General features: G+C 41.4%; 1 protein-coding gene across 18 annotated transcripts in view; it reads right to left on the bottom strand.

The window, feature by feature from the left end:
* plekha5 (pleckstrin homology domain containing, family A member 5) overlaps positions 1–22,100 on the bottom strand; it is a 243,235-nt gene that overhangs the window by 91,584 nt on the left and 129,551 nt on the right. For 15 of the 18 annotated variants that reach the window (XR_013548799.1, XM_078419948.1, XM_078419955.1 and 12 more), the window contains one exon: positions 8,053–8,179. The exons of 2 other annotated variants lie outside the window; for them this stretch is intronic. Coding sequence is in view for 15 of the 16 variants with exons in the window: in XM_078419948.1 (XP_078276074.1) it covers positions 8,053–8,179 (127 nt within the window). In the remaining variant the exon portion in view is untranslated. The remainder of the gene's footprint in view (positions 1–8,052; positions 8,180–22,100) is intronic. One more of the 18 variants, XM_078419950.1, reaches the window with a different exon arrangement.

Here is a 22,100-nt window from a genome sequence, read left to right as displayed (position 1 = left end):
AGCATGGATTAGATAAGGGATAATCATGTGTGGAATGTTAAGGAAGTAACGAGGATAGATGATGAGGTCACTGCAATTGATTTGGTCCACATGGATTTCAACAAGACTTTAGACAAGCTTCCTGTAGGCTAATTGGATCCAAAAGTGATCCAACGGCAAGAATCAGAATGTAATAGTTTAGTTTATTCTTGCCACGTGTATCGAGGCACAGTGAAAAGCTTTTGGTTGCGTTCTATCCAGTCATCAAAAAGACTACATCATTACAATCAAGCCGTCCACAGTGTACAGACATAGGATGAAGGGTAAAACGTTTAGTGCAAGAAAAAGTCCATTAATATCCATCTGAAGAAGGGTCTTGACCCAAATCGTCACCCATTCCTTCTCTCCAGAGATACTGCTTGTCCCACTAAGTTACTCCAGCATTTTGTGTCAATCTCTGATTGCAGATAGTTTGAAGGTCTCCAATGAGGTAGATGGGAGGTCAGGCCTGCTCTCTAGTTGGTGAGAGAACGGTTCAGTTGCTAGATAACAGCTGGGAAGAAACTGTCCTCAAATCTGGAGGTATGAGTTTTCAAACCTCTATACAACTTGACAAATGGGGGGGGGGGTGACCAGGGTGAGATTGGTCCTTGATTGTGCTGGTGGCCAGTGCAGATGGAGTCAATGGACAGGAGATTGGTTTGTGTGATGGTCTGGGCTATGTCCACAACTCTCTGCAACTTCTTGCAATTTTGGATGGAGCTTTTCCCAAATCATGCTTAGATGCATCCCGATAAAATACGTTCTACAGTGTTTCTGTAGAAGTTAGTGAGGGTTGTTGGGGACATGCCAAACTTCCGGCGCCTTCTATGGAAGTAGAGGTGTGCTTTCTTGGCCATTGCTGGCTCTGAAGGCGGTTGTTGAAGGCAGAATGTGACTTGTGGAAGTCTCATTATATGGTTCCTTACTGTTTGTAGAGTGGTGTATATTATCGAAAGAAAAATATTCAGGTGAATTAAAGAAACACAGTACTGGAGGCACTGAGTCAGTCAGGCAACATCTGTGGAGGAAATGAATAGACGATGTTTCGGTTCGGGGCCCCTCCACTAAGATGTCAGTTCAGTCGCTTACATTACAGACAGACCTCTGAAGGTAACAATAACATGGAAATGCAATAGACTCCAATTTCTTTTATTTTACTATCAGTGTTTTAGATTAACCTTCTTTGCCATGAATTCAAGCCATTGTCATTGTTTTTTTAAAATGTCTGCCAAACAGAACAAACTTTTCACGCCTTCTAGACAAGATAGATACCTCCTCCATCGACTCTATCCAGGGCCCCCAACAGTTATATTTGGTTAGACAGAGGTTCACATGTACCTCCTCTAACCTCATCTACTGAATCTGTTGTCCCCGAAGTGGGCTCCTGTGCATCGGCACGAACAAACGTAGACTTGGCGACCATTTTGCTTAATGCTGAGACTCATTCTGCCTCGGCCTACAGGATCTCCCGTTTGCCAAACAATTCAACTCCCCTTCCAATTACCACACTGACCTTTCTGTCCTGAGCCCCCTCTATTGCAAGAGTAAGGCCATACACAAATTGGACGAGCAGCACCTAATATATTGCTTGGTTAGCTTACAACCCAGCAGTATGAACATTGAATTCTCTAATTTTAAGTAACCCCCCCCCTAGTCGTTTTACCAGTCCCACAGTTCTCCACATTATTTCTCTTGAGATCACACTTACCCTAGCCAACAATGGACCTACCAGGCAATGCCTTGCCTGAGGTCATTTGTGGCTGACCTTGATTGGTCCTGGCCTTTTCTCACCTCCAGCTCTCCACCTCCCTACTTTCAGTCTGAAGAAGGGTCCTGACCCGAAATGTCCCCCATCTTTTTTCTCCAGAGATGCTGCATGACCCACTGAGTTACTCCAGCACTCTGTGTCTATTTTATCTGGATTCATTTCTCTTTTCTCACATCTAAAAGGATCCTGTATTTAAAAAGTACCTTTACTGTAGTAAAATATTCTGGGCAATTCAGAGCAGTGCCATCAAAGTGGTTTTAGCTATCAGCTATCTAGAGGTGTCGCCACAGAGAGCAGGTAACCAGAATTTAAACTTAAGAGGTAGGTTTTATGCAGCTCCCGAAAAGACAAAGGAAATACAGAGAGGAAGCAAGGTTTGATGGTGGGTGGATATACAAGAGCTAAACACTAGGCCATCAGTAGTGCAGCAACTACATTCAACAAAGTTTAGGAAACCAGAAATGAAGTTGTTCAAATGTCTCAGAGAGTTGTACGGTGAAGAGATTTACACAGACAGGGAGGAGTGAGGTGATGAAGGGATTTCACACACAAGAATGGGCATTGAAAACAAGCATGATAAAAGGACAACTGAAGTTTGGTGTGAACTGTCTAATCATTCCCACTGACAAAAGTGAGGCAAAGTAAAACGATCACTGTCATCCTACCAATGCAGTCATACCGACTTTGGGGGGAGGAAAGAATGCAAGACTGATACAATTTAATGGCACTGGTCCTATATTGAAGCTTCTGCAGTTTTCCTAAGTCTTTCAATGGTGTAATGTAACTGCAACAAAGTCGACTAAACTGTGATTCAGAAAATTGAATGAAGCAATTTTGTAAAGAAGTTAGATGGAACCATTTACTTTAGACAACACCCAACAGCTGTGGGCAGCTAACAGTTGTTAATGGTAGCGGTTGTAATCTGACCTCACAATTCTCTGGGCACTGATGTCTGATGAGTAATGGTTTTTTTTTGGATGCGTGTTTGGAGGCAAAGCTGACAAGACAATAGGTCTTACAATAACTACTCGTAAAACAAAGGCATTCTGTCAACCTACCCACACAGCATAACACCAAAACTCCCATCAATGTCCAGTCACCATGGTCAACCCCATATCTTGGAGGACCCCTTTCAGTGAAGGCAAACGACAGTGATAAAATTCACCATTACCTTCCAGAAAAGTCTTTGACAAACAGAAAGAACCCTGTTTGCAGGGCAATACCTCCAACCTGGCACTAAGTTTATTGTCAATCAGAAAACACTAATTCCTATTCTTTTGTATGCTTCTAAGACACGGATTGCTACAGGAGGCACATCAAGTCACTGGAGATCATCAACACTGTTTCCACAGAATCCTTCAAATCCAGGAGCAATATTAATGAACAAAAGCTTTCAGCATTTGAGTGTCTAGTTACACTCAGGCAACTGCATTCTACCGCAAACAGGCCATCCTCAGGTTACAGCAAAATTTCATTCCTGTCAAAGAGTTCTTAGTTTAGTCATACAGCGCGGAAACAGGCCCTTTCGGCCCACCGGGTCTGCGCCAACCAGCGATCCCCGCACATTAACACTATCCCATACTTACTAGGGACAATTTTTTAAAAACATTTACCACGCCAATTAACCTACTAGCCTGTACGTCTTTGGAGTGTGGGAGGAAACCAAAGATCTCGGAGAAAACCCACGCAGGTCACGGGGAGAACGTACAAACTCCGTACAGACAGCACCCGTAGTCGGGATCGAACCCGGGTCGCGTCGCTGCATTCGCTGTAAGGCAGCAACTCTACCGCTGCGCCACCGTGCCGCTCTGCTCCAGAATACTTTGGCGCAGTCACAAACAGAATTCCCTGCAGCCCAACAACGGCTGGAAAATCCATCCCAAATGCTCGCTCATATACACAGGCTGTGCATGTCGGCTGTTCATAAACTGTATACAACATCAACCTTCTGAAATATGGATAGATTGGCTAGAAAGTAATCAAGAGCGAACTATAGGAAATACTTAGGTGCCTATAGGAAATATTTGTATGTCAACTGCATATCACCAAAATTGCCAAAATTGAGCAGCGTTTAATAATAATTCTTTCCCAATGTTTGTAATGCAGTCGTGCCTTTGAATATTTTTTTTGGAACAAAACTCATCGCAATAAATATCCCAACTCAAATTCAAGAGAAATGCAACTTTGAATGAAGGGAATGGAGAGATTTGAATCACATGTAGGCAGAGAAGATTAGTTTAACTTAGCATAATGTTTGGCATGGACATTGTGGGCCAAATGGCCTGTTCCAGTGCTTTGCTGTGCTGTTCTATGTTCATACATACTTCAACAGCCATCTCTACTATTAGCAGAATCTGTTCTCGTGGTGTTTCAATAAACCAAGACGAGAGATCAGGGTCAAAACTTGAGAGAAAATTGCAGATTTTGTGTAAATTCTTTAATCTTTTCTAGTTACAGATCCGTGAATTATACACCAGGAATTTGTCTCTATCAGCAGTGTGGGATAGCGTGGAACGAGTGTACCGGTGATCACTGGTCGGCACGGACTCGGTGGGGCAAAGGGCCTGTTTCCACGCTGTATCTCTAAAATAAACTAAACAGAAGCATTCAATAATCTTAAAGCAGCGATCCACATATCACTTTTGAAACTGCAGTCCGATAATTCTATTGGGCAAGGTATGGCGTTCTTTCTTCTGTGGCCTCGATCTCAATACTACACAAAATACAGTACTTGCCAGACTCGCATTGCATGTCCTGATTCAAAACATTAGTTCCTTCCTATTAAACCTGCCACAGTTTGTCATGCAAAATCTAGCTTACAGAAATCACATTTTATTTTTACAGTCCTATGATAGGCAGATCAGTCGAAGTGAAAATTTAGAACTCAAAGATCTCAGAAATAGGAAGTGTAGGAAAATAAATGCAGATGCTGGTACAAATCGAAGGTATCACAAAATGCTGGAGTAACTCAGCAGGTCAGGCAGCATCTCAGGAGAGAAGGAATGGGCGACGTTTCGGGTCGAGACCCTTCTTCAGACTCAAAATGTAGTCGTAGAGTAGGAGGGCAGGAGAAATCACAGAGGGGGAGCAGCGAGAGAGCATGTTGCTAAACGCTCGTCGAAGAGAGGAGGATAACTTCTTCAAAGTAGACATACCTTGAGGAGAAATCGCAGTGGAGCAACAGGTAGTGTAGGAAAATAACTGTAGATGCTGGTACAAATCGGACTGAAGAAAGGTCTCGAGCCGAAACGTCACCCATTCCTTCTCTCCTGAGATGCTGCCTGCACTTTTAATTCTACCCTCATGCTTCATGCTTTCCTACAATAACTTCCAGAATTGGTTTCTTATTTGTAATAAATGGAAAAGTTCACACTTTAGGGAAATAAGCAGTAACATTTCCATTTGTATAGTGGATCTTCCAGATGTTCTGACTAGGGACTCAGCAGAGCCCCTAAGTTGTTACCACTCTCCAAACACATTCACTGCTGTGGACAGACACCCTGTATATTAAATCTTCTATGTCTAAGAATTCATGCCTCCAGGATCAGCTATGCACCCATCCAACTGTGTTTATTCATTTAGAGGATAAGGAAGCATTTTTTTTTTTTACCGATTACTCATTCAAGGATACCCTTAAGATAACACAGTATTGGTCCTCACGTGTTAAATTGGTCCCACACTGGCTTAGCACTTTTGGTCAGGGAATCATTGACTTAACACTTTTGGTCAGGGAATTGCAGAGGCAAAAACCAGGATTGATTTATGTCACCAAAGGTGCTTTTGTTGGATCACATGTGCTATCTAGGGCATTCCTGGTGTGTTTTCACATATTTTTTCAGTATTCATTAAGAGTGGCATCATCACATTAATGGATTTAAAACCTTAACCTTATTCCCCATAACAGGTAGCCAAAGTGCTTGACATGCAAGCATTTTTTCTTGTTTCAGCTACCACCATTCACTTTCAATTTTCAATTGATAATTCAGAGTGTGATACAAAGAACTACAGATGCTGGAATCTTGAGCAAAACACAAAGTGCTGGAGTAACTCAGCGGGTCAGGCAGCGTCTGTGGAGGGAATGGTAGGCAACGATTTGGCTTGAGACCCCTCTTCAGACTGATTCATTCCCTCCACAGGTGCTGCCTGGTGCCCTGAGTTACTCATCATTTTGTGTTTGATAATTCAGAGATCTTTGCCTGAATGGCTTAAACACTCCTTTAACCCACGATGTAGCTCTCTACAGATGGACCGTGGACTTCAAATGAACCAGACATTTGAAACATTCTGTGGACTCATAAATTCCACTGGCCTTTTGCATCCTTTGATTGGTATGGGTCACAGCTAGTCATTTTTCTTTCTTTGTTTATTCGTCTATATAGGTGCTCCAAAGATCACGACTGGGTTCCATTCCTGAGATCTGATCGTAACCCGGACAGTTTGCGAGTTGGAAATGGAGCCGCATACCAAGTTCCCACACAGCAGAAGATGCCTACAGTCCTGCGGCAGCCGTCAAATCCATCACTCCAGTCTCCCAAACACTCAATCATAGGTACAGGCTGCACATAAATCAGGCGTTTGTAAGCTGGAGAGAACCTGCATTCTTGAAAACTTGTTTGAAGGATGTAATCTGATCTGATTTTGATATTTATGAGCCAGTCAGTTACAAGGGTGCAAGGCAGGTGCAGACATTTATAAGAATTTTCCCAGGATTGGAACATTTTCAGTAAGATTGGATATACTGAATTTGTTCGCTTGGAAGAGATGGAGCTACGTAACACAATGAGAGACCCCGATCAAGTAAATAGGAAATAACTCATTTTCTTCAGCAGAGGTAGCAGAGATTTAAAGCAACTATGAGAGATTGGACGGGAGTCAACAAAATATTTTTCCACCCAGAGGGTAGTGGAGTCTGCAAATCACACTCTGAGAAGGTAATAAAAGCTGATATCCTCATCACCTTTACAAAGTACTTGTGATTTGCTTTTGAAGAGCCTTAGTCTTCGGGTCAATGGGCTTGGAAAGTAGGATTAGGCCCGTGAGAGACACAAACATGATAGGTTGAATCGGGCCTTTCTATGATGTCAATATGATACCGAGATAAAATAATAAAACATTATTTCTTACTACAGATACAAATCAACTGAATTGTTATCAGTTATTGAAGATAGACACAAAATGCTGGAGTAACTCAGCGGGACAGGCAGCATCTCTGGATAGGAATGGGTGACGTTTTGGGTCTCGACCTGAAACGTCACCCATTTCTTCTATCCAGAGATGCTGCCAGTCCCGCCGCACTGGTGGGTAAGGCAAGGCAGTGTCTTTACCACCTCAGACAGCTGAGGAAATTCAGAGTATCTCTGAGGATCCTTCAATGCTTCTACTCTGTGGCTGTAGAGAGCATCCTGTCCGGCAACATCACAGTTTGGTTTGGGAACAGCTCTGCCCAGGACAGGAAGGCCCTACAGAGAGTAGTGGGAACTACACTCGCCCCCCTGCAGGACCTATACATCTGGAGGTGCAGATCAAGAGCAAGCAAGATTATGAGGTACCCCTACCACCCCAGCAACGGACTGTTCCATCTGCTACGGTCAGGCAAACGCCTCCACTGTCACGCTGTGAAAACGGAGAGGATGAGACGGAGTTTCTTCCCACAGGCCATCAGGACTGTTAACTATTATAACTCCAGGGACTAAATTTTCTTTTCTGTATTAATTAAAATTTATATGCTGTAATTGTAATTTTTTTTGCACAATCCGCAGTCATTGCCACTTTCATTTCACTGCACATCGTGTATGTGTATGTGACAAATAAACTTGACTTGACTTCCACTGAGTTACTCCAGCATTTTGTGTCTATCTTCAATGTAAACCGGCATCTGCAGTTTCTTCCTACACATGTTATCAGTTATTCTTCACTTCAAAGTGACTTTTCACAATCCATTTGTGATGCTTTCTTCATTGAATTTGCAATACTGACAATGTAATAAAATGTCCAACTTTTCAATGATACATGTTATTGCACCTTTTTGGTCATCAAACAAAAAGATTTATATCTTACTCGAGTGATAGTACTGCTACCCATTGCAAATAAAAATCAAAACAGATCAGGCAAAATATTACACATTTCCTGCGAAACAAATGATAATAAAGGCAATGCTGGATCTTGAACAATTATTGTCGTTAAGTTGCAGATCAAGTTGAAAATGCCAGTGAGTAACCAAAGGGCATTGGGTTTAAATGACATTTACACGAATCAGTACTTACTCGGCAAACAGGACTATTCGGAAGCAGTGCCATTTCAGATGCCAAGGTGTAGTTAGAAACTTCACTGACCATACTCACTGGTCGATCTTTCTTTTCCTGTGTTGCCATCGTAACAGCAGTCCTGAAACTAGAAAATGGGGCACGTAAATACAGACTGCAAAGTCTGCAGCAGGACAGCTATATATAGACATGTCCCCATGCCATTTCTTCAGCCATGTCCTATTTTCTTGCTTCCTTACTGGATCTACACTGTATTTTAATCTGCATTCAGGATATAATAAATGCAAAATGACAAAAGTAAACGTTATTTCATCCAGCTGTCAGGATGGCTTCTTTTTTCCAAAATAAAAAGATAGTTCCTTAACTTTATATGTTTTTCTTTATTTTTAATCACGCTTTTCAACAAAGTTAATAGAATTTCTCATACAGATATATATAAATGTTAATGAGGGTGGAAATAACATGCCAGATTAAATGGTAAAACCTCTACCTATATTATTAAGCCGCTAGATGTTCATATTGAAGTATATACAATTTAAATCAAATTAATTCCACATCTGAAGTGGTAATGCAATTTTCAGAGTTGAAATTGATAATAAATGATGTTCTAAAAATGAATCTTTTACCTTCACAGTTCCAACAAGAACTACATTAGCAGAGAAATACATATTTAGGTTATGTTTATATGGAAGATAGTGAATTCCACCATGGTTGATCAATGAGACTTATGCAGCATCATAAAGACCATCAATCAGAACTATTTAATTTCAGTGGAAGTATCAAAATATTTCACCAATATACATCAGTGGATTCCAGACTTTTAAACCATTAGTTCCAGAAAAAAATAATGGCTGTGCTGTGAACTTCACTTTAGGTAATTAACATGCACAGACAGAAGTGTGGGGAATTAATAATGGAACGTACGGAAAATGACAGGGGAATTAAACAGGTATCTTTCACCAGTCTTCTGTGTAAAGCAGAAGCAACAACCCAGAAATAAGAATAATGGAAAAGGAGGGAGGAACTCTGGAAAATTATAATCACGGGGGCAGTGGTACTGAGCAAATTGTTGGAGCGGCTGACACAAAAATCACCCTTACCCTGATAGACTTTATTCAAGGGTCTTTGAATAGTGACTCATGAAATAGTTGATGCAATAGTTGATGCCCAAGATTCGGAGAAGATTTCATTAAATAAAAAGCAAAAAAATTAACTCCTTTATTCAAAAAGGGAGCAGAAACCTAATGGGCCAATTAGCTACATTAAACTAATGGACCAGTTAATTTAATATCGGTCAAAGGGAAACTATTGGAAGCTAGTAGTGAAGACATTATAGCAGGTCACCCAGAAAATATCAACTTATTCAGTAAAATTCATGGTGAAGACAAAGTTGGACCAGTTTATCGGCATTAGAAGTTACATGTGGATAAAGGCAAAACTATGGATGTTCAACGCTTAAGATTTCCAAAAGGCTATTAGATAAGATGCCATATCAAGTATTATTATGGAAAACATAAGCTCATACTATAATGTAACATTAATATGGATAGGACTGGAGATGCTAGAATCTTGAGCAAAACACAAAGTGCTGGAGGAACTCAGCAGATTAACCAGCAACTATGGTGGGAATGGATTGATGACGTTTCAGGTCAGGACCTTTCTTCAGACTGGAGAAGAGTCTGGAGAAGGTCCCGACACAAAACATCTTCTGTTCATTCCCTCCATAGATACTGCCTGACCCGCGGAGTTCCTCCAGCTCTTTGTGTTTTGGATCAAAGACTGGTTGGAAATAGAAAGGTGGCATAACTGGGTCTTTTACTAGTTGGCAAAATACAATGAGTGGTGTGCCACAGGGATCACTGCTAGGGCCTCAGTCGTTCACTGTTTATATAAATGACTAGGATGTGTATACCCAAGAAATCTTTGCTAAATTTATTGATGACCTGATAGGTAGGAAAGTCAGTTGTAATGAGGGAATAAGTTATAAGTTATAAAAGGATACAGATTGGCTAAGTGTGCAATAAAAGATCCAGTAAATAGAGCATAATACTGTTTAGCAGGAAACACTTAAAAAGCACATTATTTACACGGTGAGAGATTACAGGTCTCTAAGATGCTGAGGGATCTGGGTGTCCTTGTACAGTATATGAGTTGTAATGGCCAGTATCCAGGTCCAGCAACACACCAGGAAACTTAACAGAATGTATTAGCTCATGACTAGGAGAAACAAATACAAACGTTGGGGAGGTGGTGCTCAGTTACATTAGCTATTGGCGTGCAAGCTGCAAGGAGGACACAATGTTTCTGCAAAAGGTTATGGATATTCAGCGAGCAAAGATTTGACAGATGAAGAAGAATCTAGGAAAATATAAGATTACCTGCTTGGCAGGCAGAATAGAAGGACAGGGGCAAGATGGGGCTAAAGGCAGGTGACACTTTGCATGCTTGTCCCAGAAGGGGATCTGCTATAAATACAACACAATCGCTGCTGCCTGACCTGCTGAGTTACTCCAGCATTTTGTGGTGCCTTCGATTTGTACCAGCATCTGCAGTTATTTTCCTATTCCAACACAATCGCTCCGCTCTTTTAAATCTTTATTTCAGCAGTAGCATACCCTTTATCCTGTATCTACACACTGTGGACGGCTTGATTATATTCATGTATAGTCTTCTCATTGACTGGATAGCATGCACAAAAAATGCTTTTCACTGGACCTTGGTACACATGACAATATATTAAACAGAATATTGTTTTAAATGGTGAGGGATTACACAATACTGCAGCGCAGACGGATCTGTGCTTTCTTGTACATGGAACACTGAAAATTAGCATTCAGCTACGCCAAATAATCAAGGTGATAAATGTAATGCTAGCCTTCCTTGCAAAAGGGATGGCATATAAATGTGCAAGTTTGCCCGGAGCAATAACAACAACAGAATAAGTAATGAAACATTAATTTACTAACTAGCTTCGAACCAAAGATACTAGAGGAACAAGATGAACCACTCCGTTGAAATCATCTATACTGAAGTGTAGTACGCAAAGGAGCGTAACGTCCAGCATTTTAGTAAGCAAAACCCGCCGTTCAATAGACAATAGACAATAGACAATAGACAATAGGTGCAGGAGTAGGCCATTCAGCCCTTCGAACCAGCACCGCCATTCAATGCGATCATGGCTGATCACTCTCAATCAGTACCCCGTTCCTGCCTTCTCCCCATACCCCCTCACTCCGCTATCCTTAAGAGCTCTATCCAGCTCTCTCTTGAAAGCATCCAACGAACTGGCCTCCACTGCCTTCTGAGGCAGAGAATTCCACACCTTCACCACCCTCTGACTGAAAAAGTTCTTCCTCATCTCCGTTCTAAATGGCCTACCCCTTATTCTCAAACTGTGGCCCCTTGTTCTGGACTCCCCCAACATTGGGAACATGTTATCTGCCTCTAATGTGTCCAATCCCCTAATTATCTTATATGTTTCAATAAGATCCCCCCTCATCCTTCTAAATTCCAGTGTATACAAGCCCAATCGCTCCAGCCTTTCAACATACGACAGTCCCGCCATTCCGGGAATTAACCTAGTGAACCTACGCTGCACGCCCTCCATAGCAAGAATATCCTTCCTCAAATTTGGAGACCAAAACTGCACACAGTACTCCAGGTGCGGTCTCACCAGGGCCCGGTACAACTGTAGAAGGACCTCTTTGCTCCTATACTCAACTCCTCTTGTTACGAAGGCCAACATTCCATTGGCTTTCTTCACTGCCTGCTGAACCTGCATGCTTCCTTTCATTGACTGATGCACTAGGACACCCAGATCTCGTTGAACTCCCCCTCCTCCTAACTTGACACCATTCAGATAATAATCTGCCTTTCTATTCTTACTTCCAAAGTGAATAACCTCACACTTATCTACATTAAACTGCATCTGCCATGTATCCGCCCACTCACACAACCTGTCCAAGTCACCCTGCAGCCTTATTGCATCTTCCTCACAATTCACACTACCCCCCAACTTAGTATCATCTGCAAATTTGCTAATGGTACTTTTAATCCCTTCGTCTAAGTCATTAATGTATATCGTAAATAGCTGGGGTCCCAGCACCGAACCTTGCGGTACCCCACTGGTCACTGCCTGCCATTCCGAAAGGGACCCATTTATCCCCACTCTTTGCTTTCTGTCTGTCAACCAATTTTCTATCCATGTCAGTACCCTACCCCCAATACCATGTGCCCTAATTTTGCCCACTAATCTCCTATGTGGGACCTTGTCGAAGGCTTTCTGAAAGTCGAGGTACACCACATCCACTGACTCTCCCTTGTCAATTTTCCTAGTTACATCCTCAAAAAATTCCAGTAGATTTGTCAAGCATGATTTCCCCTTCGTAAATCCATGCTGACTCGGAATGATCCCGTTACTGCTATCCAAATGCTCAGCAATTTCGTCTTTTATAATTGACTCCAGCATCTTCCCCACCACTGATGTCAGACTAACTGGTCTATAATTACCCGTTTTCTCTCTCCCTCCTTTCTTAAAAAGTGGGATAACATTTGCTATTCTCCAATCCACAGGAACTGATCCTGAATCTATAGAACATTGAAAAATGATCTCCAATGCTTCCACTATTTCTAGAGCCACCTAGATGCAGACCATCAGGCCCTGGGGATTTATCAGCCTTCAGTCCCATCAGTCTACCCAAAACCATTTCCTGCCTAATGTGGATTTCCTTCAGTTCCTCCATCACCCTAGGTTCTCCGGCCCCTAGAACATTTGGGAGATTGTGTGTATCTTCCTCAGTGAAGACAGATCCAAAGTAACGGTTTAACTCGTCTGCCATTTCTTTGTTCCCCATAATAAATTCCCCTGCTTCTGTCTTCAAGGGACCCACATTTGCCTTGACTATTTTTTTCCTCTTCACTATGCCTCTCGCAGTGTAATCAGTGTTTTGGGGGAACAGTATGTGTGATGATACCATAAAAATGCAGACTATATCTCATCTATCAATTCACAGGTTTTTGTTATTTTTCTTTTTAAATGTTTCTGCAAGTGTCTGCCTGCTAAAATGGCGCCATGACATACTACGGTTTTTAGGGTCGAGTGGTCTATCTTGCTCTGCTCTATTATCTTTGCTCCGAACATTGTGTGTCACCCTAACTTACATTAAATTGGCTGCAGCCTAACCAACTGTGTCCCGGCCGAATCTTGCGCAAGTCCCACATCACAGTCCTCTGATTAGACGGTGTACCCAATTTACTGTCACCCGTGAGATTCCTGAGCGGCAGGGATACTGCTGCACACGCGTGCAAGGTGCAAAATAGGACAATCAACAGTGAGATGTTCATAGCAGAGTGATGAAATGACTTCCTTGCCGCTATCCGGCCTGGTATCGGTCAACCAGCTGACGCACACTGGTGGACTACCGCAGGGGGGCTGTTTCTTTATGGGTATCTTCGTGCTCAGCTGGTGGCGGGGACAGTTGGCTGTGAAGTTCCCCGTTACTCGATGCAGTGCCCATTGGTTCATCTACTGAGGTACTCGGGTCATCAACAGGCTTGGATAGAGTGGATGTGGAGAGGATGTTTCCACCAGAGGGAGAGTCTAGGACTAGAGGTCATAGCCTCAGAATTAAAGGACATTTTTATAGGAAGGAGATGAGGAGACATTTATTTAGTCAGAGGGTGGTGAATCTGTGGAATTCTTTGCCACAGAAGGATATGGAGGCCATCAGTGGGTATTTTTAAGGCAGAGATTGATAGATTATTGATTAGTACAGGTGTCAGAGGTTGTGGGGAGAAGGCAGGAGAATGGGGTTAGGAGGGTGAGATAGATCAGCCATGATTGAATGGCGGAGTAGTCTTGATGAGCCAAATGACCTAATTCTACTCCTATCACTTATGACCTGATGAATAAGAGCCATCTCTGTAACTTCATCAGGTCTTGCGTTAGTTAGACTGCGTACATGACCCAAATGCCGCCGAACAAGCTGGTAAAAGCACACCAATTGGAAGCAGTTTAGAAGACATTCAACAAGTTGATTCCTGAGGTGAAGGGGTTGCCTTGAGGTGCAAATAGCGACCAGTCACAATTTCAGAAGTATGAACCATTATCTCACTGGAACCAATGATTTTGTGGGAAGCTGCTGCTTCGCTTTGGGAGAGAATCTAGGGGGGAAAAGTTGCAAGTTAAAGGGTTATTCCTATTGCTACATGAAAGAGGACTTTATTCTCTCAGAGGCTTAAAAATCTATGGATTTCTCTCCTCCAAATGATGAACGTCAAATTATTCAGAAAGAGAGGTGGAAAAAGAGACATTTTTAATCTTTCGAAAACTGGAATGTCATCAGGGACAAGTGGTAAAGTGAAGGCCAGATTGGTTGTGATTTTATGAATGGCACTGCACACTCCTCCAGCTTGCACTCCTTATGAGTCTTACGAAATGCAGCTCATGAAAACACAGGAAAACGGGAAAAGAGGAGATATCAGTATTTAATAATGCATATAATAGTGCTTATTATTTGAACGTAGGCCTTCAAGAACTTATCAAACTGAATGCATAATGAGCTACAGTCAAGTTTCTATCATGAACATGCCTGTGTTCTCACTTGCCCACAAATGATCAAAATTCAAACTCTATGTACAATTTTAATAAATCTGCGTCTTTTCCACTGTTACTTGTCCCAGCCGTGCAAAAGAAGAAATGCAAAATAGAGTGCCTTTATCAAATTTTTGAAACATGTTCAATAAAAATCATAAAAAAACTACAGGGAAAGTAATATAAAACAATGAGATTACACTTGAAAACTCAATTATGAAAACATACGTAGTTGAAGCCAAATGAATTCCAAAAGCATAGCATTGAGAAGATTTGGATTGAGAATATCTATTACTTAGTTTCAGTTATCTCAAGACAAGCGAGTTGAAGATTCTATTACAAGAAAACAAATCATCATCATCCAAAATCAAGTATTACCAATCCAAAGTCAATTAAAGGAAGATTGCCAGAGCCAATGCACAAATTTAATCCAAATTACTTTTTCTTATCCTATTACTACACCAAGACTCAGACATCCTTTCTGATTCTAAGATATAATAAACCACTGCAGAAACACCATTATTTTAAAATCTTCAAACACAACCAAATAAGCCTTCGATTCAATGGAGGAATATTCTTTCTGATGTGGACTGAAGATTTTATTAATGAATACTAAAACTAGACCCCAAGCTTTGTTGACTGTATAAACAATAACAAAATCAGCACACACAGGTCCCACAACATGAAAACCTCGTTATAACAGACAATAGAGGGGAATGGTGTCCCTTATTGCTGCTATACAGAGTGCAATATTTATACGGCATTTCAAGTGCAGAGACCCAACAATAAAATTTATGATGAGCAAGAACTGTACCGACAAAGGTGTTTTTTTCAGCTGAAACATTAAGCTACAAAGCTCCAAAGTCTCAATACAGCAAAACAGATGCTGGCAGCAGGCACGGCATCGGCATTCCAGCCTGGCGGTGCATTTCAATAGGTCCGTCCGCTAAAACCGAAATCCATTATAGAGGTCCGTAAAAACGAGGCTTTACTGTATTACTGCAGGGAATTCAACCTATACCATTTTGCTTTGTATTTCATTTTATTTATGGGGTGGTAGAAATTTTGAGCATATCTGTCTTTTACCATTTTGAATGCATGCCGATCCACCTCATTTCAAAGTTTCCTGATATTTTCACCGGTTGTTTTGCCTATTAACCTAGTATCTTCTGACCATCACTGCCTGCCATTGGAAACAGTTATGTAATTGTTTACTCTTTGGTAATCATTTAAGATTTTGAACATCTATCAAATATGCGCTTCCCTTCTCGATTGCTAACGATTGCTAACGAGCTGAAGACCCTGGTTGTCTCTCCAAAGTGTTGACATCCTTCCTCAAGGTCTCCAGTATTGACAACAATATTCCAGTAAATCAGCATTTCAAATAAAAATTACTGGGAATGCCCAAGTGTAGTGGTTTGGAGGGCCAACTACAGGTTGAAGAAGAATGGTTGACCAAAATTGTTGCCAGCATTTCTAAGCACTCAACATGGTAATGCACAGAGATTGACGGGCATTTGCAATACAATACAATACAATATATCTTTATTGTCATTGTACAGGGGTACAACGAGATTGGGAATGCGCCTCCCATACGATGCAATAAATTAATTAGCTAGTCAGTATTAATTTATACAATCCAATGAAACAAATTAGAACAGTTTTAAACAGAATAAAGTGCAGTAGATCTGTGCCGGTTCACTGTGCGATGTGACCATCCGGCTCAGCAGGATCGGTTCATAGCAGCTATGGCCCTGGGGATGAAGCTATTCCTGAGTCTGGAGGTGCGGGCATAGAAGGCCTTGTATCGTCTGCCCGATGGTAGAAGTTCGAACAGACTGTTGCAGGAGTGTGAAGAGTCTTTGTGGATGCTGGTGGCTTTTCTTAGGCATCGTGTGTTGTAGATGCCCTCCAAGGCTGGTAGCTGTGTTCCGATAGTCCTCTGAGCTCTATGGACTTGTAGAAACTCCCTCTGTACATGTGGGCCCAGGAGAGCAATAAAGCAGGTCTTAACCAGAGCCCTGCTTTGGCTATAGACTAAGTTATTCACGTTCCCACAGCTGGAAGCCTTTTTATCATTATCAATCACTACTACATTCTTCTTGTAACTGATGACGCACTCTCATCGTGAGTTTAGTTTATTATTGTTATGAGGTACAGCAAACAGCCTTTTGTTGCCTGAGTTCCAATCAAAAAGACTGTGCAAGATTACAATCAAGCCTTCCGCAGTGTACATATAATGGATAAAAGGTACATCATTTAGTGCAAGATAGCGGCACGGTAGCGCAGCGGTAGAGTTGCTGCTTTACAGCGAATGCAGCGCCGGAGACTCAGGTTCGATCCTGACTACGGGTGCTGCACTGTAAGGAGTTTGTACGTTCTCCCCGTGACCTGCGTGGGTTTTCTCCGAGATCTTCGGTTTCCTCCCACACTCCAAAGACGTACAGGTATGTAGGTTAATTGGCTGGGTAAATGTAAAAATTGTCCCTAGTGGGTGTAGGATAGTGTTAATGTACGGGGATCACTGGGCGGCACGGACTTGGTGGGCCGAAAAGGCCTGTTTCCGGCTGTATATATATGATATGATATGAAAGTCCGATTAAAGACAGAGTCTGATTAAAGATAGCATAAGCTAATAAACGGTACAAACATGCTTCATGAAAGCTTTAATAAAAAAGGAAAACACTAACAATGGTAAAAATCTAAAAATATAATTGAAAATGCTGCAAGCAGGTCAGGCAACAGCAGAACATAATTACTTGGAAGTACATATTGTTAGACTAATCAAAACAATACTGCAGCAGCATCCATTTGAGGAGAAATCAGTAATGAATTTCAAGCCATATTTAGCTGCAAGGCCTTGAATTTCTTCTAAAATCCAATGCATAATGTGCACCTAATTTTAGGGAAAAACCATATACTGTAACAGTTATCAAATCATCTATGAAATATTTAAGAAGTCCAATTACAGAGAAACAAAACCTGATCTCTCATAGTGCTGCTCATGGGGATGCAGAGGCAGAGGTGCTACAGAGGAGAGCAGAGCAGAGCAGAGCACAGCTAAGAAGGGCAGGGGGATGGGAAGCAGGAAGAATAATAGGAATAATAGGTTTTAGGTTTATTATTCTCACACGTACCGAGGGACAGTGAAAAGCTTTATTTTGCATGTTATTCAATCAGATCAGATATACCATACACAAATACAATCAGTTTGAACTCAAGTACAATAGGTAGAGAAAAGGGGAAGATACAGAGTGCAGAATATAGTTCTCAGCATTATAGCACGTCGAGGTACATCAGTTCCATAGACAAAGTCCAATGACCTCAATGGGGTCGAGGTGAAATGCACAGTGCCATAGCTCAAATAAGGATCATTCAGAAGCCTGATAACACGAATGAAGAAGATGTTCCCGCGTCTAGTGGTGCATGCCTTCACGTTTCTGTACCTTTGTGCCTAACAAGAGTAGGGAGAAGGAGGAATGGCCAGAGTGGGACAAGTCCTTGATTACATTGGCTGCTCTGTGCCATTTTGCCTGCCTAACATTTGGACACATCCTTGCCAGCACATCCAGATATTATTTTGTTCTGTCCTTCTCATTTTCTCTGCATCTTAAAATATGTTTTATCTGCAGCTTTCCTTGGATCTGATAGAAGGTTACCAACCTGAAATATCAAACTGCCACTTTTACTTCACAGATGTTGCCTGACCTTTTGACTATGTCTAGTACTTTTTGCATTTCCAGGTCCACCCCCGATTTTCCAGCAACTGGTGGTCCGGCACTTCCTTTAATTAGAAAAAACTATTCCCCACCCGGAACTCCCTCCGACAATGTGGCGCCTTGGCCGGGTGAGTCGGCCGATTTCATCCTTTTTGTGACTTCCGCGCCGTCGGTGGATCAGTTCCCAGTCGACTTCCGAGGCAGACTTTGCGGGCTCCCCGGCTGACCGTTCCTGTACCGCGAGACTCCTCTTGGAGGCCGTGACCTCTGCTGGTCCGGCTAAACAGATAATCCAGAAAGGCTCTGGAACCAAGAATGCTGAAAAATTCACTGGTGGACCTGTATTTACAATTCCTACATTTCAGTTGGATGACTTCCCCTTGGCTCAATCTGTTGTACTTGAGTTTAACATTGTATTTATGATATATCTGATCTGTTTTGATAGCATGCAAAGCAAAGCTTTTCACTGTGCCTCGATACACATGATAATAAAAAACCCAAACCTTCTGCTTTGTACCAGTAAGGACCTGAACAGCTAGAAATATGGAAACATTAATGGAGTGTACTTTAGCCTCACATGTATTTACTGGCTGATATTTTTCTTGGGCTGAAGAACAGAAGTAAATATATTAGCAATAATGTGATTAGACAAGAGTTTGACTTCTTTTCTCTACTTTCCTTCCTTTCCCCCTCCCACAACACTTCAGCACAATTGATGTGCTAATCAAGCAATCCTAATCAAATAATTAAACCAACATGTGGAGGAAGGAAGTACAGATGCTGGTTTAAACCAAAGATGGACACAAAAAGCTGGAGTAACTCAGCGGGTCAGACTTTTCTGGAGAAAAGGAATAGGCGCCGTTTCGGGTCGAGTCAAACCAACATGTTGCATCATGAGGTCCTTGTGGTTGTTCCAGATGAATATTTAGATGGTTGCTACACACTGCATCGCTCTCAGACAATGATGCTTACACACATTATTGGATGTGGGTATGAATGCATCACTGGTGGTTTCCAACTCACTCGGGCTGAATCATCTAGTGGGCTTATTGCACTATCAACACTCCCCTGTTGAACTGAACCAGCAGTCTGATACTTGGCTGCCCATGCCCAGTAAGATTCTTCCTCAAAGGCACCAGAAACCTGGGTTCAATAATGACAATGGATGCTGTCTGCACGGAGTCTGTACGTTCTCCCTGTGACCACGTGAGTTTTCACCAGGTGCTCCAGTTTCTTCCCACACTCCAAAGACTTCAAAGGTTTGTAGGGTAATTGCGTTCTGAAAATTGTTCCTAGTGTGTAGGACTGAAACTAGAGTACAGGTGATTGTTGGTCAGCATGAACTCAGTGGGCCGACAGCCCTGTTTCCACACTGTATCCCTGAAGTCTAAAGTCACCTGAAAACTGTGTTTAGCCCAGAATCTGGACATTCTGTCTGTTGTTACCATTGTTACCAGACATTGTTGCTAAAAGTACCATTGCAGTGCAAGGGTTCTAGCGTAGACCACTGGGGCCTCAGTGGCCATATTCTGTGCACAGATGACTCCAAAATCTACAAGCCTTGCCTCCCAAAATGCTTTAGCAATGGGCGAACTCTGCCCCCAGATTTACCTACCAGCTGTATAACTATCAAAAAGCTCAGTGACCCTGACATTTGCACACTGCAAAATTTCATAAACTAGTACAATTAATTAAATTAAGAATATAAAATATTAAAAATAAAACACTTAAACACTGTAGAAAACACTTCAAGTTATTTAAATGCATTAAATATTTTAAAATTAATTTCCATTAACTCATTTCAGGATTGTATTCCCAAGGTGTAACTTTTCCTGTCAGAACAACTCCCGATCACTGAAATGAAGGAAGTCACTGAAGGTGACGTGTGCTGCAGGTCTAAACTGGTGCAGTTCAGCTGAAGGCTTCCAGGTTAGGAACTGCATTAAGCTGGCACTGCCCTGAATGAATCCATTAGTCCAACATCTGAGCATGGCCAAAGTGTAGCAGTGAGAACCTTTCAGGATACCTCGTGATTTAGATTGCGATTTTCACCTCCTGCAGAAGAATTGTGCCTCTATGATTTGAAATGATTTCCGAGGCTACATCTGGTTAGAATCTCTTTCTCAAACAATCGGCATAACTAAAAACACCACTGAGTTTTCCTTCTCCTCACTGCCACTTACACAGTCTTGCTGCAAACTAGGTGCAGATGCTTCAATGCCCACTTAACAGGCCTACACCTTAATGTAATCCATTACATATCAATTGCTTCAAGAGATTTAAGAAGCTTTTAGTCATCTTTACTTTTGATAATATTATTTGATTATTTTGTCCTATTGCACTGTGACTTCTGAACAATTTTCAAGCAAGGATTGTTAAAAACTTAAATGGAAACATTTTCACGACAATCCACTGTAATTTATGCCCTTTACATCCTTCAAGCCTTTTAAATGAAATGAAATATGGAACAATATAGGAACCTTGAACAATATAGGAACCTTGCAATTGGGTCTGTTTAATTGCAACATTACGTGGCTAAAATTGCTGTAAAGTATGATGTTCATGTTAACTTATTTCCATGTAGATCATTTTGCTCCTTTTCTGTGAGCCGAGTAACGAGACGCGAGGGTAAGAAAGGCAGAATGGATTAAGTGCAATATATTAACCTGGAGCAGATTTTTAAATTTAAAAAAAATCTACATACATTATTTTGTGTTAAAAAAACTCCTTGTGACTACGTTCATCTATTCAATGCCTAAGTTGCTCACAACTGCCTGAAGTCCTCTTTCAACTCCAATTCCAATACTAAAACAGAAAATGAGAGAAAGAGAATTTTGCAGTTCAATGACCTGAATCACCACCTAATTTTTAAACTCTGTTTCCCGCTCCATAAACATTGTCTGACCTTCTAACAGCGTGTATCACAAAATGCTGGAGTAACTCAGCGGGTCCTCAGCATCTCTGGAGAGAAGGAATGGGTGACGTTTCGGGTCGAGACCCTTCTTTTGATTCCTCCTTCTAACAGTGTGTGGCGTTTTCGGCTGTGATTCAACTTCCAGCATTGCAGTTTGTTTTTGCTTTAATTCCAATCCCATTAGTTTTTTTTAAATCAAAAATCAAACAACATTTTATCAATGCTTTTCTGCATCTACCTCATGATATTAAATATTCAATTATTTTTCTCCCAGAAGTTTCTTTATGAAATCTTCAGTATTTACGCGATTCGAGTAACCAGTTATACAACAATGTTTGGAGTAATCTTCGGAGCAAGTTCACACCTCCAAAATGTATGATTTAATGCAAATAGAAAAAAAAATTAACTGCGCGATTCAAATAAAGATTTTAACCACGACCACAGGTAACGGTTTCAAGATAAAATGAAATTAAAAAGAGCAAAAAATTTAGAGCCAGCTGTTGTGGACACAGACTCGCTGAGCAATCCAGAATCAATTTGGACGATTAAATTAAGATGAAGAGAGGCCAGTGTTCCATCTCTGTAAAAAGAGGCCAAGCAGATGCCAGATTAATAAGTCTCACAGTAAGAGCAGAAGGGAACTGTGAGAGGGTTGTTTAGAAAAGCTACCAAAGGAAAAATAAGGCTCATGGAAAATATGGGATCGCCAAGGACAAACAGAGAGTTGTAAGCTACATGATCTGCTTAACTAGTTTTCAAGTAATTCAAATGACTAAATACATTAACGAAGGAAATAAGCAGAGAAGCAATTTTAGATTTTCAA

Source organism: Rhinoraja longicauda, chromosome 23, assembly GCF_053455715.1.
Source record: "Rhinoraja longicauda isolate Sanriku21f chromosome 23, sRhiLon1.1, whole genome shotgun sequence".
Classification (NCBI taxonomy): Eukaryota; Metazoa; Chordata; class Chondrichthyes; order Rajiformes; family Arhynchobatidae; genus Rhinoraja; species Rhinoraja longicauda.
The sequence above is the reverse complement of the archived record's forward strand: the minus strand, read 5'-3'. Positions and strand labels throughout refer to the sequence as shown.